Source organism: Engystomops pustulosus, chromosome 6, assembly GCF_040894005.1.
Source record: "Engystomops pustulosus chromosome 6, aEngPut4.maternal, whole genome shotgun sequence".
Lineage (NCBI taxonomy): Eukaryota > Metazoa > Chordata > Amphibia > Anura > Leptodactylidae > Engystomops > Engystomops pustulosus.
In genome coordinates, this window is record NC_092416.1 from 153669537 (window position 1) to 153692397 (window position 22861).

General features: G+C 42.9%; 1 protein-coding gene across 3 annotated transcripts in view; it reads right to left on the reverse strand.

Annotated features, from left to right (window-relative positions):
- The window catches only part of PHF20 (PHD finger protein 20), a 41363-nt gene extending 22905 nt beyond the window's left edge, over positions 1–18458 (reverse strand). For 2 of the 3 annotated variants that reach the window (XM_072111867.1, XM_072111866.1), the window contains exons 1-4: positions 18245–18458; positions 1303–1413; positions 983–1154; positions 92–176 (exon numbers count right to left, since the gene is read on the reverse strand). In XM_072111867.1, coding sequence (XP_071967968.1) covers positions 92–176; positions 983–1154; positions 1303–1385 — 340 coding nt within the window. In that variant the 5' untranslated portion in view covers positions 1386–1413; positions 18245–18458. The remainder of the gene's footprint in view (positions 1–91; positions 177–982; positions 1155–1302; positions 1414–18244) is intronic. The other variant, XM_072111868.1, reaches the window with a different exon arrangement.
- Between the last annotated feature and the right edge of the window lie 4403 nt (positions 18459–22861).

Genomic DNA, 22861 nt, shown 5'->3' on the forward strand with positions numbered 1-22861 from the left:
ATACACAAAATGCACAACAATAGATAGAAGCAATATTTTCACAATTATTGCCTGAAGTATCCATTCTGGTAACAGGGTTCGTAATTCTTACCATCTTTGTTGACGGATGTTATTTTTGCTGGATAAAATCGGCAATCGGACCAACAAGCCAGTACTTGTTCATTTACACGAAAAACCTAACAAAAAAAAAAATAAAATACTTTACCAAAATAACTTTAATAAATGCATACAAACATTATTAAAAAACAAAAAAAAAAAAACACTAAAATGAGCAAGTGGACTATTTGGTGATAACATTTTTCTTATATTTTAAATAAGCCAAATGAATGACACCATTATAAATACTGTACAGAAGGAGAGGCCAGATGAGCCTCCTAACCCTAACAATTTGTTAAAGGTGTGAAGAGTACCCGTTCGTTCTCCCGGCATGTCTGTTTTAGTAAATACATTTCCCATATGCCCATCAAAGGGGTTGTACTAAGTTTGCAAGTTTTCCCCAATCCACAGGATAAGGGGTAACAAGCTGATCAGTGAGGGTCCAACTGCTGGGACTCACACTGATCACAAGAGACCCCAGTAATCCAGAGAATGGGTGGAGCAGCAGGACTAGAATCCATTCAGATTTTTTCAATAATGAGAGTTTTAGAAACTGCAGAGCACGGTGTTCGCCCGGCAGTCCCATTCACTCAGTGAGTGCCAGAGATAGCTGACCGATGAGCAGGACAACTTCAGACACTCCTATAGTATTGATTGTAGCGCAGTAGAAATGATTATTCTACCACTCCACCCATAAGTGAGTACAGGGCCCAGTTTGATGGTGGTCCCAGCAGTTGTGGACTTTCACCAATCAGCTTGAAGAGGTCGCATCGGATTCTTATATTTTCTAAAGCAGACTTATCACTAGAGCCAACAGGTCCTGTATAGTAAAATGACAGTTAAAAAACCCCCCAAAACCTTCACCAAGTGTAGAAATGACAATTACCACAGTGGGCTCATCTTCCACCAAGCCTTCCCTCCTTAGTTGGATCTTTTCTAAAGGACGAAGGTAAGGGCTGTCCCAGCAAAACCATTCATCGTATCTGTGATTCCACCTCTTAAAATGGATCAACACTTTTCCTTCTTCATAGTCTATTTCTTCAATGTGTGCTGCATACCTGAAATGAGAAAACAAGAAATGGGGAAGAAAAAAAAAAAAAAAAAAAAAAAAAAAAAACCACCATGTCAGTAGTGCAAAAGGTGAACAAAAGTAAACTTCAAGGGTCAGACTCCCTAGCCATTCATGAAAACAGCTATGCATAATACCATTTCTTCAATCGATCCCGTGCTTCCAGTTGTGCTCCAACCTCAAAGGTGATCCCTCTACGATTTGGTGGGTGCTTCGTCATCGTACACACTTTACTAAAGCCATTCAAGCTAGAGGGGGAAAAAAAAAATAAAAAAAAAAAAAAATGTAAAAAACAACTGAAGTTACTAAGACTGAATAAAGCTAATTAGAGACAAATAGGCTTGGAAAAAAATCTCACACATTCAAAGCAGTATGCAGCAAACCCCCAGCTTGTATAGAGAGGGCTAATACGTCCATTTGTTAAGAGGGTATAAGGCTTTAGACCACTTGGTGCAGAGTAATCAATGCAAACATATGGTACGCAGTTCCGATAGTAAAATAAGATGCACTTAGCTGGACTGCACAGAGTGTTCTTTATAAACCGTTATTTGTAAATTGTAGGCTGTTCTATACCAGACTTGTGTTTACCAACACTGGCCTCATGTTCTTTGCAAGTTGAAAGCACAGATGACAGGCCTACCCCTAGGTCATTTATTCCTCAAATGTCAGCTGGGCAGTGCAGGAAGTGGATTATAAAGCCACCACATTTTTTTTGTGGAAGGGAAAAATGTGGACACACAATGGACACGCCTGTCCAAATGAGCCCTCATTGCAAAATCTACCTCTACTGACACCATTTCAGATGGGAGGGAGAGGAGAGACTGAGCAGTGAGGGAGTGTTACAATGTTAGTAAAAGTGGGGAGTTAAAGAAGACCCGTCAGAGCTTAACCCCCTACACCAACAATGCCTGCTGGGGGGGGGGGGTTACAAGTCCTCCCCATATCACCAACAATTAGCTGCCAGGGAGACAATGTGCATTAAGGTATAAACAATCATTTTACTGATATGCAAATTATCCTTTGCGACTTTTACCACACCCCCTTTATTGTGACTGACAGCTCTGTCTCTTAGAATCAATCGTGAAATCTCCTTGTACTTGGGGACCATCTGCCAATTTTCATTTTCAGACATATCCACTTTTGCTTATAGGAAATAATTGTGCGATTTTTTTTTCTTTTAAATTACAGGGTGCCTTGTGCTACAGTCAGGTCATGCAACCAGTGGAATGTCATCTGAGGTCCTATACCCTTTACATTCCCAAAATATACCCCATGTATGGATCTGATAACATGAAATCAAAGCATGTCTCCATGAATAGGTTAGGAGGCATAAGGAGGAGTAGATGGGAGAAAGTTCATTTATGGGGATGTAAAGGAAATAATTTTTAACTAAAAGAAAGACTTCAGTTAATAGGGCTCTAAAGGAACCAGTCACTAGCTGTATTTGTGAAAATGTGGTGACAGGTTCCCTTTAAAAACTGGGACAGAAAAATATATACCGTATATACTCGAGTATAAGCCGAGTTTTTCAGCACAAAAAATGTGCTGAAAAGCCCAAACTCGGCTTATACTCGAGTGTAAGTACACACACTGATGTCAGCGGCGGCCGCTGGAATAGTATTGTGTGTGCCGGCTACCGGCACACACACTGATGTCAGCGACGGCCGCTGGAATAGTATTGTGTGTGCCGGTAGCCGGCACACACACTGATGTCAGCGGCTGCCGCTGGAATAGTATTGTGTGTGCCGGTAGCAGGCACACACACTGATGTCAGCGGCGGCCGCTGGAATAGTATTGTGTGTGCCGGTAGCCGGCACACACACCGATGTCAGCGGCTGCCGCTGGAATAGTATTGTGTGTGCCGGTAGCCGGCACACACACTGATGTCAGCGGCTACCGCTGGAATAGTATTGTGTGTGCCGGTAGCCGGCACACACACTGATGTCAGCGGCGGCCGCTGGAATAGTATTGTGTGTGCCGGTAGCCGGCACACACACTGATGTCAGCGGCGGCCGCTGGAATAGTATTGTGTGTGCGCCGGTAGCCGGCACACACACTGATGTCAGCGGCTGCCGCTGACTGATGCATCACACAGAAGACCTGCCGGGGCGCCGGAGAGGTGAGGTTTGTTTTTTTTTTTTAAATCTAATGTCTGTATAACGGGCAGGGTAGGGGCTACATAACGCGGTCTTTTAGGTATAACAGATCGCGGGGGCGTCTGCATTACGGGGTAGGTGATGGTTATATACTGGTGCACGGGGGCTGGCAGGCTATACAAAGGTGGGGCATGGGCTAGATGGGTATATACTGGGGCACGGACTGGATGGCTATATACTGGGGCAAGATGGCTATATACTGGGGCAGGGGCTGGATGGCTATATTCTGGGGCAGGGGCTGGCAGGTTATATACTGGGGCAGGGGCTGGCAGGTTATATACTACAGGGGCTGGATGGCTATATACTGGCGTAGGGGCTGGCAGGCTATATACTACAGGGGCTGACTGTATACCACAGGGGCTGGTAGGCTATATACTACAGGGGTTTGGCTGACTATATACTGGGGGGGGGGGGCTGTGACCAATGCATTTCCCACCCTCGGCTTATATTCGAGTCAATAGATTTTCCCAATTTTTGGTGGTAGAATTAGGGGCCTCGGCTTATACTCGGGTCGGCTTATACTCAAGTATATACGGTAAAAAAAAATTGGTAGGTTTGTTTAATTATCCAACATAATCATAAAAATAAATGAAAAAGTTGAAGCAGCTACACATATTTCTGGGGTTAGGAGTATTCCTTTTAATCTTAAATTTTGTTTCCCCAAATAAGATAAACAAGAAAAAAAAAAATAAAAAAAAAAAATTTACAAATGTGTAGCATCCCCTAGCACTTAACAGAATATACAATAAATCGTATAAACACTCATCAATGTCATCCATATCATATAAGGTATCTGATCACACTTCTCAATAGAAAGACATGTAGACATTCAGGTATGTAATTATACATGAAGTAGGGGGAGTATGTCAATGCTCAGTAGTGCATGGTGCTTCCAGGTCATACAGAATAAGGGACGATAATGCTTCCCGTCTCTGTATACAAGTTAGTACATGGATAGGAATCCCAATATGTCACCTTCCCCTTAGAAAACATCTTCAATGACAATTTGTGTTTTGATGCTGCAGACAAAGGCTGTCAGCACCGCAACGCGTCATATGGCTAAAATCTATAGTACCGACACGTAACGATGGCCGGCCACAGACAGCATGAAAATAGAGATATACTGAGCTCCTCTACTTAGGGGATACAGTCCCTTTAATGGCTCCATAATTGATCAACTTCTACCAGTCCCTAGAGGTCTGTGTTGTCGATGGAAACCTAAAGCCATTTCCTGAATGACTCTGATGTAATAAAAAAATCTAATTTTCCTCATACAAGAAGAGTACACGTCACTACATGACTACAGATCAACTACACACATCATTTTCCTCACGTACATTTCATGTATAAAAATATTACTACTAATAATAATAATAATCATCTATATTTATGTAGCAACATCAAATTCCGTAGCGCTTTACAGATTCTTGGGAACATAAACATATAAAATAAAAACAGTAATAACATAAGAGTTATTATTGTAAGCATTGGGTACTTTTCCTTCTAGTATACGCTAGGTAATTTCTACAATGGCCAAATGTAAATGAACCATCTACACTCACCGGCCACTTTATTAGGTACACCCGTCCAACTGCTCATTAACACTTAATTTCTAATCAGCCAATCACATGGCGGCAACTCAGTGCATTTAGGCATGTAGACATGGTCAAGACAATCTCCTGCAGTTCAAACCGAGCATCAGTATGGGGAAGAAAGGTGATTTGATGCCTTTGAACGTGCCATGGTTGTTGGTGCCAGAAGGGCTGGTCTGAGTATTTCAGAAACTGTTGATCTACTGGGATTTTCATGCACAACCATCTCTAGGGTTTACAGAGAATGGCCCGAAAAAGAAAAAACATCCAGTGAGCGGCAGTTCTGTGGGCGGAAATGCCTTGTTGATGCCAGAGGTCAGAGGAGAATGGGCAGACTGCTTCGAGCTGATAGAAAGGCAACAGTGACTCAAATCGCCACCCGTTACAACCAAGGTAGGCAGAAGAGCATCTCTGAACGCACAGTACGTCGAACTTTGAGGCAGATGGGCTACAGCAGCAGAAGACCACACCGGGTGCCACTCCTTTCAGCTAAGAACAGGAAACTGAGGCTACAATTTGCACAAGCTCATCGAAATTGGACAGTAGAAGATTGGAAAAAACGTTGCCTGGTCTGATGAGTCTCGATTTCTGCTGCGACATTCGGATGGTAGGGTCAGAATTTGGCGTCAACAACATGAAAGCATGGATCCATCCTCTGTGTGATGGCAACTGTGTGATGCCATCATGTCAATATGGACCAAAATCTCTGAGGAATGCTTCCAGCACCTTGTTGAATCTATGCCACGAAGAATTGAGGCAGTTCTGAAGGCAAAAGGGGGTTCAACCTGTTACTAGCATGGTGTACCTAATAAAGTGGCCGGTGAGTGTATAAAGGTCCCTTTTGTAGTCTTTCAGCTCTGCAGTTAAAGGGGCATTCACATTTAAATTTACTTGTCGAATAGATACATTTCTTCAACTGGATGTAAGAAAAAAAAAAAAAAAAAAATATCTATATCTATATATCTATCTCAGGAGAAAGAAAATTACCTGTGTTAAGATACTTCCAAGAGATGTAGTCATGTTCTACCTTGGAAACAAGATGGTTATCTTTGGATATGACCACCTCTGCTGGAGCAATTGCAGGGAAAAAAAAATATTTTTGCATACAAAAAGTCTGGGAGTTTTTGTATGTCCTAATGCTGAATCCAGGTGGTCAGTTTTCTCTAGGGTCAATCTAGCTTCATCTCTGGGAAATTATCTCCAGACAGGAACATTTATTTTTAATAACTGCCAATTGAAGAAATGCATGAGTGATCTTCATAGCAGATTGATTACCGTATTTTTCGGACTATAAGGTGCACTAAAAATCCTTTGATTTTCTCAGAAATCAAAAGGTGGCCTTATAGTCCAGTGCGCCTTATATGTGAACCTTACAGACAACAGTGCCTTGAACTGTGCACAGGTCTGCCACCTGCTGGTCATTCACCTTATAATCAGGTGCGCCTTGTATATGAACCTAGACGTTTTAGTAGGCATTTATTGATGGTGCGCCTTATAGTCCAAAAAATACTGTGAATGTGATGTGAATTCCAAAATGCCTTAAAAGTACATCTAGAGGATTAAAGTTCCTAGAAAGGCCCCCCTTATACAAGTTTGTTGATGGCAGGCACATGTGTGAGGATTTCATGGCTGGAGATCCCCTTCCATTATAGTTATGGGCAGCACCAAATTTGGTAGATATTTTGTATGCCCTTGGCCCTCTGGTCTACCATCCAAATTAAACAACTGCTGGATCCTGTTTATTATAATGGCTCCTATTCAGGTGTGTATAATTTTGCTCAACACAGAGATTCCTTCAGGGCATGATGGTATGTGCTTATAACCAAGGCTGCTCAGCCTTCAATGTCACAGCACAAAGAGGAAACTCTGAAAGTAAGAATTCAGATTTTTTTTTAACCCCTTAAGGACCAGACCCTTTTTCATTTTTGCGTTTTCATTTTTCACTCCCCACCTTCAAAAATCTATAACTTTTTTATTTTTCTATGTACAGAGCTGTGTCAGGGCTTGTTTTCTGCGTAACAAATTACACTTCAAAATGGTGGTATTTAATATTCCATGCCGTGTACTGGGAAGCAGGAAAAAAAATTCCAAATGCAGTGAAATTGGTAAAAAAAAGCATTTGTGCCGTATTCTTGTGGGCTTGGATTTTACGGATTTCACTGTACACCCCAAATGACAGGTCTACTTTATTCTTTGGGTCGGTGCGATCACAGGGATAAGAAATTTGTGTAGGTTTTATAATGTTTTCATACATTTAAAAAATTAAAAATGTTTTTTTTTTGTATTTTGCCGTCTTCTGGCGCTAATAACTTTTTATACTTTGGTATACAGAGCTTTTGGAGGCGTCGTTTTTTTTTGCGGATTTTGATGACGTTTACAATGTCATTTTTAGGATTGTTCAACCTTTTGATCACTTTTTATAGAATTTATTTTTTTTTAAATGGCAAAGAGTGGCATTTTTTACTTTGGCCGTGTTACAGGGTTAAACGCAGTGAAAAACGCGTTATATTTTTATAGATCGGGCATTTTCAAATGCGTCGATACCTAATGTGTTTATGATTTTTACTGTTTATATTTATATCAGTTCTAGGGAAAGGGGGACGATTTTTTATTATATTTTTAAATTTATTTATTTTTTTTGTTTAACACGACTAATGTGCTGATAGCACATTGAAATTAATAGGTTGACCCGAGGCTACTAAGGCGATGGATCGCCATGCGCCGCCATCTTTTTGAAGCCTCTGGCAGCGATCAGCGGGAAAACACTTGCGACCGGTGCTGGCATCGATCGCGGGTGTTAGCCTTTGCGGCAATATGCAGCAGAGACTTACCGGCTATGGAGAGGGCTCAGCCCGTGAGCCCTCTCCATGCACTCACACCCGGCATGTGACATAGTATTACGTCACATGTCGGTAAGGGGTTAAGGAGATTTTCAATCCAAAATAAAAGTGAAGTCTTCCCAGATTCTTACTCTTCTGTAGTGGAGCACTGACAGCAGCTTTCAAGACATTATAAAAGCAATGGGAAAAAGAAAGCACAATTTCTGTCACGTAAAAACCAACAGCACTGCAGTGCAAAAAAGTCAGAGAAAACCTACAATAATTATTGACACGCTGTAGGTTTTTCACTTTCAGCACAGATGGCGGCGAGATTTATATATATATATAGAACACACACTTACAGGAGAACATACATCTCCCCTGTGGACAGTACACGGGAGACGTATATATTATATATACATTGTATATTGGAGCGATCATTCATACAGAAAATCGCATAATAGATGTTGCTCCTCCACACCTAATTGGTAGCTGATAAATTGATCTCACATTTTACAACACATCAGTAAGTTACTATTTTTACACATCTATCAGCCTCTTATAGGCAGGCACACAAGAGAATAGCGTGACAGCAGGGGGCAGTGTTGAGGTCACATCAGGAGGAAGCAACTGAAAACTATTTTTATTTTGTTGGGACGGTAGTTTTAGAAAACCCCCAAAATGTGTAGAGAAGAGTTTTCTCCAGCAGGATGACTAGTGGTGACCCCTCATCTCACCTCATGCCCCAGTGACAGCAGGGATGAGCATGCAGCGCCCTCTAGAGGCCCTGGCACTCTGTCATTCATCAGCCAGCTCTGCGATGAGTAAATACAGTACACGGCATACACTGCTCAGCAACACGAGTCCTGACCATAGTACAGACCAAGAAGCGGCAGACAATCAGGAGGGAGCACATGTGATGCCCGTGTACCTGGCACTGGTAGCAGGCGGTGTGGCCCCGGATCCTCAGCACGTGGTGACGAGCCGCCGCGTGCACTGCACTACATACTGGGGCTACACATCAGGCTGCGGGGTGAGCGCCGCCCCAGCGCACAGAAGCGCCACAAAAGGTTATAACAAGCTGCCGCATCCTGAGCTCAGCCTGCAGCGCAGAGGACATGGTGCCGCTTCTGCTACACTGAGGATATACTGACAGAGCAACACCCTGCATCTCCCTATACTGTGCCCAGGAAACTCAACAACAGCTAGCAACACCACAAAACCTCCAAGTGAGCCACGTTATGTACCAAACCACAGGTCAGGCATAAGATCATAGCAGGATGTATTATACAGTAGTATATTTAAGGTACAGTGTATACAGGGTGTTACATGGATGACTGGGCTGCTGCATCAAGAGCCTCAGTAATGTCATGAGCTACTTACACACCTAATAAAATAAATCAATCACACCTCATTACAGATCTACATTGCAAATGTGACCTGGAATTTTGCGGCCAAAATCCGTAGTGAAATCCATATGAACTGACCCCGAGGCAGCAGCGGGGCTGCGTCATTCATCCCAGCAGCATCAGTAACCACCTGCAATTGTCTGGTTTCTGATGCATTTTATGCTGCAAATTTCTTCCAGCAAAAGCGAGTGGAGATCAACCGTGGCCCCTGTTAATGGAGATATCCACACCGGGATCTACAGCAAATAAATGCTACAGATCATAAGTTCAGAGGAAATCCATATCAGCAGCAGATTATTTCCACAAAGTGTGCACAGGGGTTTTCATAAATCCCATACACTGCTGCTTTAACACTGACCATTTTCATATAATACGTTACATACGCGGACAGCCTTAAAGGACACCTGTCATCAGGTCTCTGTCACTATTTCTGTCACCTCTACCTGTTGGAGCAGCTCACAAGGATCCCATCCCAGCCTTTATCTAGTCATTTCATACATTAATCTTTATAAAATCATCTTCTCTTTATTATGTAAATGAGGCTGGTCACATGGTCAAAGGCGATGATGTCACCCATCTCCTCCCCTGCCCATGTCTGGGTGTATAGGAAAACATTGCTAGTGTCTGTGCTTTATCTGCTGACATGCTGCATCCTCCATCCTCCTAATACACAAAGATACAGACATGAGCTACACAAGTACCTGACATGGTTTGCTATATCATGCCTGCCTGGAGCGTTGTACCTCTCCTATACACACACAGGCTGCAGGGGGCGCCAGCACCAGGAAGCACATGGAGCAGCCATTACATCATTATACAGGCTGTCAGTCAAGCACTGGGGGTGTGGCTGTGCCGCCCACTCATGAATAAGCTGGACAGCTTGAATATGCTAATTACTCATTGGACATCTCACAGGTCATTTGCATACAGCTTTAGGACCTCATTGCTTAGGTTTACATGCATGTAGAGGGACAATGAAGGGATAGAGACAATGCTTTCTAATGGCAGTTTATTAAAATATATTTAGTTTAGGGGGTTAATTTGCATGACGGGTTCTCTTTATGGTGCGCCCTTATGCATCAGGTAAACTTCACAATTTACATCAGAATTTTGTACAACTTACATGAATCGCCAATGATATTTTCTGCTGCAGATTCAGGCCTATGTAGACCATCTTGACAGATTTAAACATGGACAATTCGCAGAAAATTAAATCTCCTTTTCTCAAAAAAGTAACAGGTAATATTTGGAGATATTCTATTACATCGCTTATAACCTCTGTTTTCTATTATCGGATAACCTTAGCTAAACCATTTCAGAAGCTATATACAATGCACATAATAGAGCCGTCATTTTACAGCACCAGGTTCAAAACAGGCATGTGCATTTGTTAGTTTTGTTCTTCAGCGATACTTGGGTCAAAAAATGAAACCACAAAGTAAGATCCATTGAGTATTTAGATGCTATCGGTTTTTACTGATCAGAGCTGCAATTAGGACAGGATCAAAGGATGGAAATTATAGGCATGAAAGTGGCATGCGAACAAACCAGGAAAAGCATTCACTTCATCATGGAACATTAGCATGCAGCGAGGTTCGGTTCAGGAAGACTGGACACATCTAAAGAGATCTAGTATAGTGTAGTTGGTTGCTGTAGAAAACTCTTCTATTTTCCTGCAGATGGAGTCTGTTATAGGAAATACAGTTTCACTTTTGATGGTAAAATGCAGCTCATGCATGGAGATTAGTTTCCAGGCTTGTTATACTCAAAGAATCTTCTAAAACTTTTCAGTGGATACTATCATACATAGATAATGGTCACTGGACACCTTCAGCCCCAAATATCATTTATAGAACTAGTTTTAAAAGGGGTATTCCCACAAAGACAAGAATCTTAAATATACTCAGGATAACAAAACTACACAGTTCAACAAAAATACAGTATTTCCAACCTGTCTAACATTCCTGGTGTGCACAATTTTGGTTGTCCCAGGAAACAACCATTATTATTCTGACTATGGTCTCATTCTTCTCATAGCTTCTCATGTCTGCTCTCTGCCTCCTGCCCCTCCACTTTCATTACAAGACCAGCTCACACACAGGCACTTTCTGCTGTCAAGCAGCGGAGTTGCAGGGACTTATTCTAGAAGCTACAGACAGCTAAGGTCTTTCTCTGGGAGGGAGGCATATTGCAGGCTGACTCTGTGTGTATTATAGGCGAGTTAGCTGAGAGTGTCATTGTGTTTTAAATCCATCTCATCTCTCTATTTCTATGTGTCAGATACTAGTACAATGTTCAGAAGAAGCTAAATACAAGTGTAGATAAACCCAGTGCCCTAATAACCTAAGCACATTGTCAGCACGCAGCATCTCATAGCACAGAGGGATTATGAAGTGGCTATCCAGCTAGTCCCGCCCACACTGCTGAATCTTACACTGACCATCACTAGGTAATGGGACCAAATACAGCAATAAAACCAAGTAAAATTGTAAAGTAAGGGGTTATAAAATTATCTTTATTGCGTAAACATCCCTAGGGAACTAAAATTTGAGAACTTTCATTGGCAAACACTTACAAGTGCAAGAGAAACTGTTCCAGACGATTGATGGCTCCAATTTTTAAGCGGAGATGTTGGGGGGGGGGGGGGGGGGGGGGGGGGTTTCTCCAAAAATCACAGTTAAACCTTCTACAAAGTGTCAACATGTTTTTCATTCACGTCTGGCATTACAATGGCTGGAAATAAGATGACAACGTGCATTGAAGAATACAAATTTGCACTGAAGGCAAGTCTCAAAGCTCCATTATGAAGGGCATGTGTCTCCATGCGTCGCCCTACAATGGCCAGAAACACTACATGCCCTCATTTTGAGTTAGCAGATTTAAATGTGTTTTCTTAAAGACATTCATGGTATTTCACAAAGAATGACAAACTTCTCACAGCTCCAAGTACCCAATGATGGTCTTTGACAATCAACAGCGGTCAGGACTTTAGACAGTCGATAGATTCTAGGTGGTTTATGCAAATTCCTGAACCCCATATCCTTCGACTATGCAGCAAATATCTTTCATTTCAAAACTAAACGCAGTTCTCTGCAATGCAGCTTTAATGGCAAAGGGTGAACGTGACCTCAATCTGTAGGACCACACAGTTCATGCATATCATTACAAAGACCAAGGGGTTTGTCAATATAGGGCTACGTAAAAAAAAAAAAAAAAAAAAAACCCTAACATGTTGCAATCAGTGAAATCATGGCTGGGGAGTTTTATGCATTAAACAAAAATGTGAACTGCACTAAAATATAATTAAAAGGGGTTATCCGGGTATATAAAGTTGCGTATATAAAGTTGGCCGGGCTGGGCCGGGCTATTTAAAAATAAAGGTGTACTTGCCTCCTTCGGCGCCGCTGATGTCCCGCGCCGCGGTCTATTTGATCCGTGCCCCCGTTTGTATACAGGGGCACAGAAGCTGCGCACAGGGAACTTTCGGCCCGCGATGTGTCCGGCTCCTCCCATCCGTCCCTATCTCTCAGTGTTGTAAGCTTTGGGAGATGGTGTTGGATGGGAGCTTCCGGCCGGCCAAATAGCTCCCTGTGCGCCCCTATAAACAAACCGGCGCAAAGATGAGCCGGACCGCGGCACGGGACATCATCGGCGCCAGAGGGGGTAAGTAAATGTTTATTATTTTTAAACAGCCCTCCCCAGCCCGGCCATAAGTAAATTTTAAAACCCGGATAACCCCTTTAACATTTTAATACACAACCAAATCTTTACTATACTGAAATTTTATGAAAACTACAAAGCCAAGCCATCTTTTTATGACAGTGGTGTCTTCTGACTGCACACCATTCCCATCTATTATATGCCCATAGATGGTGGAGCATGTGACCAGACGTGTCACCAGTTTCCTGGACGTGGTAGATTACAATGGACACAGTACATCATGATACACACACTCTGGCCATACTAGAAGTCGGTTCAGCACATAAATGGAGGATGCCTCAATAATAACAATGAGGCATGGACTTTTTAAACAGAGAAAATCTTCACTAAAGAACATTTCCTTCAGCACCTAGAGTTGTTGGATTGCACTGGGGAAGGAGGGGGAAGCAGCATTTAACCCCTTAACGCTCTGCGCCGTAGCTCTACGGCGCAGAGGTACAAGGGATGTGTGAAGAGGGCTCACGGGCTGAGTCCTCTTCATACAGAGGTGCATTTTGCATAAAACCCCCACCGCTAATAACCGCGGTCGGTGCTTGCACCGATCGCGGCTATTAACCCTCTAAACGCCGGCAAAGTCGCCGGTGGCGTTTAAAAGACGGCGGGGCGCGGGCATATTTTTTTCGATCGCCACGCCCCCGAACGTCATCGGGGGCGGCGATCGGTTACCATGGTAGCCTCGGGTCTTCTTTTGACACGAGGCTACATGGTTGATGCAGGTTCGTTACAATGAGCCAGTGGCTCATTGTAATGTATGACCTGCAAAAATGCCATATATTGCAATACTGTAGTATTGCAGTATATGGTAAGAGCGATCTGACCATCTAGGGTTAATGTACCCTAGATGGTCTAAAAGATAGTGAAAAAAAAAAAAAAAAAAAAAGTTTAAAAAATAAAAAAAATTAATAAAATATTAAAAGTTCAAATCACCCCCCTTTCCCTTGAACGGATATAAAACATAACAAACAGTAAAAATCACAGACATATTAGGTATCGCCACGTCCCAAAATGCCCGATCTATCAAAATATAAAAACGGTTACGGCCGGCGGTGACCTCCGAGGCGGGAAATGGCGCCCAAATGTCCGAAATGCGACTTTTACACCTTTTTACATAACATAAAAAATGAAATAAAAAATGATCAAAATGTCGCACAGACCTCAAAATGGTAGCAATGAAAACGTCGCCTCATTTCGCAAAAAATGACCCCTCACACATCTCCGTGCGCCAAAGTATGAAAAAGTTATTAGCGTCAGAAGATGGCAAAAAATTTTTTTTTCTTTTTTGTACACATTCGTTTAATTTTTGAAAATGTATTAAAACACAATAAAACCTATATAAATTTGGTATCACCGCGATCGCACCGAACCAAAGAATAAAGTAGGCGTGTTATTTGGAGCGAAGAGTGAAAGTCGTAAAAACTGAGCCCACAAGAATGTGACGCATGTGCGTTTTTTTTTTCAATTTTTCCACATTTGGAATTTTTTTTCAGCTTCGCAGTACACGGCATGTTAAAATAAATAACATTACGGGAAAGTAAAATTTGTTACACACAAAATAAGCCCTCACACAGGTCTGTACACGTAAAAATGAAAAAGTTATGGATTTTTGAAGTTGGAGAGCGAGAAATTAGCCGAAAAACCCTCCGTCCTTAAGGGGTTAAACGTAGTTTTATAGGGGGTAAAAGCAGGAGCCAGTGACTAGTCACAATGTCATCAGGACCTCATTTATCCCCTAGTGCTGAACTTCTCAAAACAGTATTTGTTTTCCTCCCTTAATGTACAGCAACACAAACACTCATTTGCTGTGAGATACACTGTACTCCCTAGTCACAGCATTTAATATTCTGTACAAGTAGTGGGGAGGGACCCAAAATAAAACCCCCCACTGTTTTGCTCCTATAGAGTGTAGAACTCGACCACTGCGACGCAGGAAGCCATCCCAGTCTGTCCCCGGTATAAAGGGTCAATTATTTACAGGACAAGGTATAGTGTTCATTTCTATCATTTTGGGAAATATCCAACCCCAATAAGATTTTATAAGTAGTGAAAAAGCAAATAAAGTGTAGATTAAGAGACATTGACTTTTTTTATCCTGTTCAATGTATGAGAATTATTGTTCTATTTTAATAGAACAGGGTTTTCAGGAAACATGTTAAAATTCTTTTTTGCACATTGAACCAAAAAGAGGCCATAGGAGCCATTATAATTTATATTCATTATTAATTTTAAGACCCCCTTGGGTGTCTGGTCCACATCCAAACTCCTGCAATAGCTCTGTATGACTGTATATTGAATATATATTCAGGTTTCCTATTACATCCTGCCTCACCAAGGCTTTCAGCTGTCATAGCAACTGATGGAAGAAGCCTTCCCCATACACCCGGCACAACCCTGTGCCGTAATCGTACAGAAGGCATCATCAAGGGTTGAAAATGAATTTGCTTTTATATAGATTGTAAGCTCTTGTGAGCAAAACCCTACTTCGTATTGTTTCATTGACCATGTTATTGCTTTACTTCTTGTTTACATATGTCCCCCACGACCTGTACAGCATGGCGAAATACAATAGCACCAGGGTTGTGGAGTCAGAAAGCCAATCTACCGACTCCTCAATTTCACAAACTTCCACAAAATAGTCACAGAATGCAAGTCAAAAGCCATGTTTGCCTGGTCACTCTAGCATTTCTAAGATGGGTATTACTTCCCAATGCCTTTGATTCCGATCTGTAGCGGAGAAGCTGCACTACTGAGCATGTACATAAAGTGCAGCCACATTCATCTCAACTAAAGGCCTGGAAGAGGGGGTCCACAACACCAAATCCACCTGTCAAGCCTTAAGTGATCGTGTCCTATAGGTGCAGGAAACGATCATTGACAGAGGCGGCCAGGTAGTGACGAGTGCAGCTGATAATACTGGGGAGCAGAAAGGGCTTATCATTTGCTCTGAATGCAGTGTTTGCCTGTTATCTATTGCTATACTGTGGTGCACCATTTAGTGCTGTACTGTAGTTGTTGCAAGAACGTCACATATGGTCTGAAAAGCATCAGACCCTAAGGTCCTTAGTCGTAGCCTGGCTCAACCAATTAAGGTTGTTGTTCTCTCATGGCCTAAATCAGTGGTGGCGAACCTATGGCACGGGTGCCAGAGGCGGCACTCAGAGCCCTTTTTGTGGGCACTCGGGCAATCAACCCAGCACACCAGACAGGTCTCAAAGAATCTTCCTGCAGTTCCAAGCAACATAAAAGATGCGGCTTTCAGTCATATATTAACGTGATACTTACTTCGCTACTTGGGACTGTAGGAAGAGGGGGAATGAGTAGACAGGGATGAGTTATCTTTGGAGATTCTTCTGTTGGCCCCACAATTCTCTGAGTACAGAGGGACACTGGAAAGAAGCTAAAATGATGCAGATTTTCCACCTTGTCCTCAGAAGGTTGAGGAACAGGGAGCAATAAGTTACTGCTTTCATTTTTGGTTGGCACCTCACAATAAATAAGGGGGGGTTTGGGTTGCAGTTTGGGCACTCGGCCGCTAAAAGGTTCGCCATCACTGGCCTAAATCCTTAGATCAGGAATTTAACACACTTAAAAGGAAATTTCATATTTTTTCCGCAAATTCGTATGAATAAATATTCAGCACATACTACATTGATCAAACTGTACCAGTTTAGTATCCAAATCCACAAGCCCTAGATGGCACTACATGATTGTTACTAGTTATTGTTACTAATGGAGACCGCCGGGCGTCTGTCATGATGGATCCAGCACTTGTATAACTTACATGTTCATATATGGGTAAGCAGTAGCCCAGAGCACATTGTCACCCAAACCACACAATTTTATACTGAGTAGCAGCTTCACCCATGAAATCCTTGTACATCTGTTCTTACAGTCAATAGACATTTACATAAGAGCCATTTCAGGACCTTTGAAGATAATCCAAAGGTCCCGAAACCGCAAACTGAAATCAGGCAGAAGGGACACATCCTCCATTGTCCAAGCAGCTTGATTCTAATACCACACGTAAGAACTGAATACCAGACTTGTAGGGGCTACAATACTCACAGCCCGTCTTAATCCGGCCCTGGTAACCGAAAAGTAGGGACCACCACAAAATCTGTAAATTTGCTGTTCTACTGGATCTATATGTGGATAAGTCTCTTACTATATTCCTCATCAATATGGGGTAGAATAATTCTCAAAACAAATAGGATTGTGGGTGGTGGTGTAATGGCTTGTGAGGCACAAGACCACGCAAACCAGAGGTGCAAAGAAAAAGCTCACAAAAGTTCTGAATGGGCTGCCAGTGAGGTACACCACCCCTTTAAAGTAATAAGAATCTCTTTCTAGGTACATTCACATGGTAACAGATCTCCCGCTGTGGTGGATAATCGCCTGTACTTTACAGTATGATAAAAGATAATGATATGCAAGTTACATTAACCACACCGGACATAGGAACCTCTGACACGGGTCTATTTATGGTGTAGGGTTTTCCCATTACTTACACTGAATGCAGCAAACACATAAATTAAGGATAATTTAAAGGTCTTTTATCAGAGCAGAATAGGGACAAATCCAAAATGCCGAAAATCAGTGGATCTGTCACATGTGGACGGATTCTAATCGGAAGTTGAAGTGTAGACATGTGACAGCTGACACAATAGCAGCATTATCCACGACACACAACACAGGAGCTCAGCAGGACCGCTCCAGGCCATGACTACTGATTTCCTGGTCTCATCTGATCCTCCCTGGCAGTCAGAGGGTTAATGGGCCTGGTGTGCTGGAGGAGATCCGCACACCTCCCTGCCGCAGGACACAAGCTACATTGTCAGCGGCTCTGGATGCGACAATCGCGCTGCGTCACAACTTCTGCCAACCTCTAACCCCGGACACTTGGACAGCTAGAAACCCCTGCCCGGGTATCGGGACAGTCACGATTTTTCACACAGTGCTAGGAAGGGGATTATTAACCCATCCGCCACCGTGACAGGAAGAAAAAACGTGTCCAGTGCAGCATGGGCTGTAGTTTTAAAGGGACCTTATAGAAGAAGCACTCGCCCCGCCCTCTGCGCCGATTAGACAGTCTGTCTGCCAGTCAGCCGTCTGCACGCTCTGATTGGCTCGTCCATGTCTCCATCACCGCCAGGCAGAAAGAGGGAGACCGGTGGATTTCTATGGCACCCCCCCCCCCCCCCCCTTCACCCCATTAAACTCCACATCTCCCCCGTTCACACGCTGCACAACTCCCGCCGCAGAAACCATCTGCGTTTTTGTTACAGTAAAATCTACTCAGCGCCATCATCCACTGCCCATCCCACTCATGGACACTCGTGTCAACGTCATGTGGGGAGGCAGCAGTGTGCGGGCTTGTGGCTGTTACCTGTGTGTCGCTCAGGCCGGTGACATCCTCCGCCTTGGTGCTTTATTATCTCCAGGCGCGGTTACCTCAGCGCAGCTGCTGGACGAGACAGAATTGTTCTCCTGCCGTCACCACATCCAGCGCCTCCTTCGCTTTAACACTGCGCGGCATGGCCGGCGCGCGCTCCCGGGAGGTGTGCTGAGGCGGCCGCGGGGCGCGCACGGGGGGGGGGGGGGGCGGACAAGTACTAGGCGCCGGCTGGGGAGGGAGAGGGGGCGTGGTCTGTGGCTTTGACGGGTTTGCATGAGAGGAGGCACAGTGGGCGGGGCCTCGGCTTCCCGCCTCCCTCCTGCCGCTCTCGAGGAGGGACGGTCATGTGACTGGCGCTTTGGCGCGCATTTTCCTTCCTCAGAGCGTGGCGTAGTTATGTGTGAGGCAGCCGCCTGGAGGTGCTGAGTCATGCTGTGAGGAGAATGTGTTCACACCGGCTATTCACTATACGTGTATGTAGTGTAGATTACTATCTGCATATAGTGTGTACTGGGTTAATCTTTTGTGGATTTTTATGAAAAATCTATTAATTGCATTGCACAGCGCGGCTACTCCAAGCCCCAGTAGCCATGTTACTCCAACTACCCTGTTGTGTGCGGCGAGCACCGCCCGACAAGCCGGAGTTCGGCGCAGAACGCCAGCATGTCGGGCGAGGGTGCGCAGCTATGAGGAGCTGTGCGCCGCACACAACAGCGTAGGAGGAGTAACGTTGTTACTGGGGCGTGGAGTAGCCGCGCTGTGTAGCCTCTTGACCGGCTACTCCACGCCCCAGTAGCCGCATAACTAAATTTACATATTAAAGGAATAAAGTTTATTAAAAGTTAGCGGGACGTGAGGATTAGCTCTAAAAAGAGCTATCCTCCTGTCCCTTACATCCACCTACCACCTGATCTACCTTGGTAGAATCGTGGTGGTAGGTGCCCTTTAAACATTTGAGACTTTTGTGTGACTCTGGTCGGTGACATACGTGGCGTTTGTGTTGCGTTTTTTTTTTTTCATTGTTTTTGCATCTTTGAAAAAAGCATCATATTTGCATATTGTCCTTTTTCGTCATAGCCATGACCCTGTTTGTTTACAGGGGCGCAAAAGCTCCACTCCGACAACTTCCGATAAAGCCTTGTACGGTAACCTGTCTGGGACATAGCGACAGGTGGACATGCCCGACTCCTAAGCTTTTCAAATTGTTGGGCGACCCTTTTTAATCTGGCTTCATTTAGGTTTCTGTTGAAGCATAGGCTGTCCCTAACTTAAGGACATCTGATCTACAGACAACCCCTAGTTACAGATGGACCTCTTTGCCCATTGTGAACTCTGGTGAAGCTCTCTGGATGCTTAACTTTAGGCCCCTTTACATGGATGTTGTGGGGACCTATATCCAGCCGCAAACTTGTGTTTGGGAATAAGATAGAGCATGGTTTATCCTCTTTTTAGTGTTTACAGCTGGGCATCATGCCTTGCTATGGAGAGGCAAGGGGTGAGCAATAGTAATCCCTCCGCTGGCGGTATGGTCGGCAGGCCGCGCATACGTCCTTGTGAAATGGTCCCAGACTGCAATGATCAGCTGTACAGTGTTTATAATAAGGTTGATAACCCTTGTTCCCATGACAGTATAACATTTTGAAAATCCAATTGTTACTGGGGCAAAAAAGATTTTGATCTTAAGTTACCATTATAAAATATACCTGTTCTGACTTGCATACAAATTCAGTTTGAAAAAAAAAACTATCTTGTATGTTGACCTGTGGATAATGACTCACTCTTACCAGCTTTAGCCAGCATCTTCACAAGGTCTTTTGCTTTTGTTCTTGGGTTGACATGCACATTTCGGACCAAAGCGTGTTCATCGCCGGGACACAGAACCTGTCTGCTACCTGGGTGATATTATTGATGGACATTCTCATCTTGTAGGTACAGATGAATGAGGCACCATCAGGTATCTGAAAGTTGCATCCAAGGATGAACCAGACTTGTGCACGTTGACAATTCTCTTACAGATATTTTGTTTTAATTTCGAATAACTTTCCCATGATGTCGCATAAAGATCCTTCCAAAGACATAACATCTTCATACTGGCTGCTCAAAATTGTCTAAAGGCATAGTAATCTCAGTGTATGTAAACGTTTGACTCTGCAGAAAATAATAAAAATGCCTTAAAATTCTATCTGCAGCAGTCACAATGCAAGACATGTACTTAATCCCATCAGACTTCAGTGGTAAATGTACAGCAGGAGAGAGAGAATTAAGTACACTCAGAAGTTGACAAATTTCAAATAGACGCATGACAGTGGTTTCATAAGGGGGGGGGGGGGGCATTTCTCGCTCGCCACTCCCATGGGACACTGCTCTGCAGAGAGAAAGGTAAACTTTCATCTTTTCTTTATATCAGAAAAAAACAGTTTTATTATAAACACACTCCTGCTCTATAACATGCCGCCTATAGATAGGACACTATGTACAGTCTGCTAATCTCCTCTTGCTCTATAACATGCTGCCTGCAGATAGGACACGATGTATAATCTGCTCAGGTCCCCCTGCTCTATAACATGCTCCCTGCAGATAGGACAATATGTAGCATCTGCTCAGCTCTTCCTTCTCTATAACATGCTGCCTATATATATATATTACACTGCAATTTGTAGTGACAGGTTACCATTAAGGCAAGTAAAAAACAAAACCAGAAAAATTTAATACAGAATAATTTAATACAGGCCGGGGCTCTGTACACTGATCTGTCATTTCGTGGATTTTTAGAGGAGTAAGAGCGTGCAACAGTGAAAAACTAGCACCCACATCGTTAATGTCATCGGTCCATGCATAGAAGGTGGCTACAATAGGAATACAACAAGAAGCAAACCCCGAACAAAGATTCCAATAATTGGAAAACAACGCTGAATTGAGGTTAGTACACCGCATGAACCAAACACCTGTATTACGATATATTAGACTCCCTCATTCAAAAATCCGACTATCACATATTACACACCATTCTGTCAGCGCAGGTACCAAGTCAAAAAACTTTATACAGAATAATAGTCCCCTAAAGCCGCAAATAATGTAAAACTCCCAAACACAATATGCATATAATATATAATATATATATGTAATAATGTGATCATATCCACACAACAGCACATATAGAGTATTGCTCCATCCGCAACGACCCGTACAATAAAATCATTACTCAACCCGTATGTTGAACAACTTAAAAAAAAAAAATAACAAAGCAAAAATTATGATTTTTTCTGCATCTAACCAAACAGAAAAAAACATCTGAATAAAAACGTCTTCCCTCTAAAAGCTCAATGCCTCTTTCCGTTCTGCACTCTGCTGTGGTCCCTAAAGTAGTTTACTTTGACTTGTGGGGTATTAACGTACTTGTAAGAAACAGCACAACAAAATCTGAGATTTCTCATTTAATCCTGAATGAATGTGTTAAAAGGGTTCTCCGGTGACAAAGATTGACCTCACTATACCTTATCTCCCCACACTTATCACTTTACTAATACAGTGTCATTAAATCTTCTGCCCCCTTTTCATGAAATCAAAGTCATTCCTGTGCCCTGGCAGCTCCTGCTACACTTACAGTTTCCACAGAAACGACCTGTATACATTCTCTGCTCTCTGGTCTGACATGTGCAGTCAGCTCCTTGTTCCCTGCTGTGGGGGTGCAGCTGCACATTCCTCTGTATGAAGAAGCTGTGCTGACCAGGGGGATTGTGGGAGATGTAGTCTTTTAGCAGAATGGGGGCAGCCATCTTTGAGTGATGCAGCTGCAGCAGTGAGCTGTAAAGTGACAAGTGAAGGAAAACAAAGTATACAGCCCAGGGTGGTGAGGTAAGGGTGTGCAACTATAATATATGCAAAAGAACTGGTTAGTTAAAAAAAAAAAGTACATATAGTGACCGGAGAACCCCTTTAATTTTAGGACTAAATCATTTTATTGTCAAAATGTAAAAGTTCCAAATAGAACCTCCATATTGTTTTAATTCTTAGGAGCTTAAAGGGTTAACAAGCCTACCAAAAGTTGTTTTGAATAGTTTGAGGGGTGCAGTTTTAAAAATGGGCCGTTTTTAAAACACATGTATTTGAATCTTTACGTTTGGCTGCATTGAACCTGTTTATCTTCATTTCTCGAAGTGAAGGCAGCTGTGAAATAGATTGAGGGCACGGCCACACGTTGCGTTTTGGTTCCGTTTTCATTGCATTTTGAAACGCATTACAACAGCTGAGAAGAGGTGATTTGCCTAATGAAATTACTATTAACATTTGCGTTTACAAAACGCTGTGTAAATGCATTGTTAACACACATGTTAACATTGCATTTACACTGCATTTTGTAAACTTACATGTAAACAGTAATGTAATAAGGCAAATCACCTCACATCTCAGCTGTTGTCATGCGTTTCAAAATGCAATGACAAATCAACCACAGCCGTTTGATGGTGCCCTAAAACCAGCCAAACACACAGTAAACATACAAAAATTTTCACCAAATTTCCATTAGTTTACTAATAAGTGCAATATATTTCAACTAAAATATAGCATTAATGTCATTTATAACACGTCATGAAAAAACAGTCGGAAAAT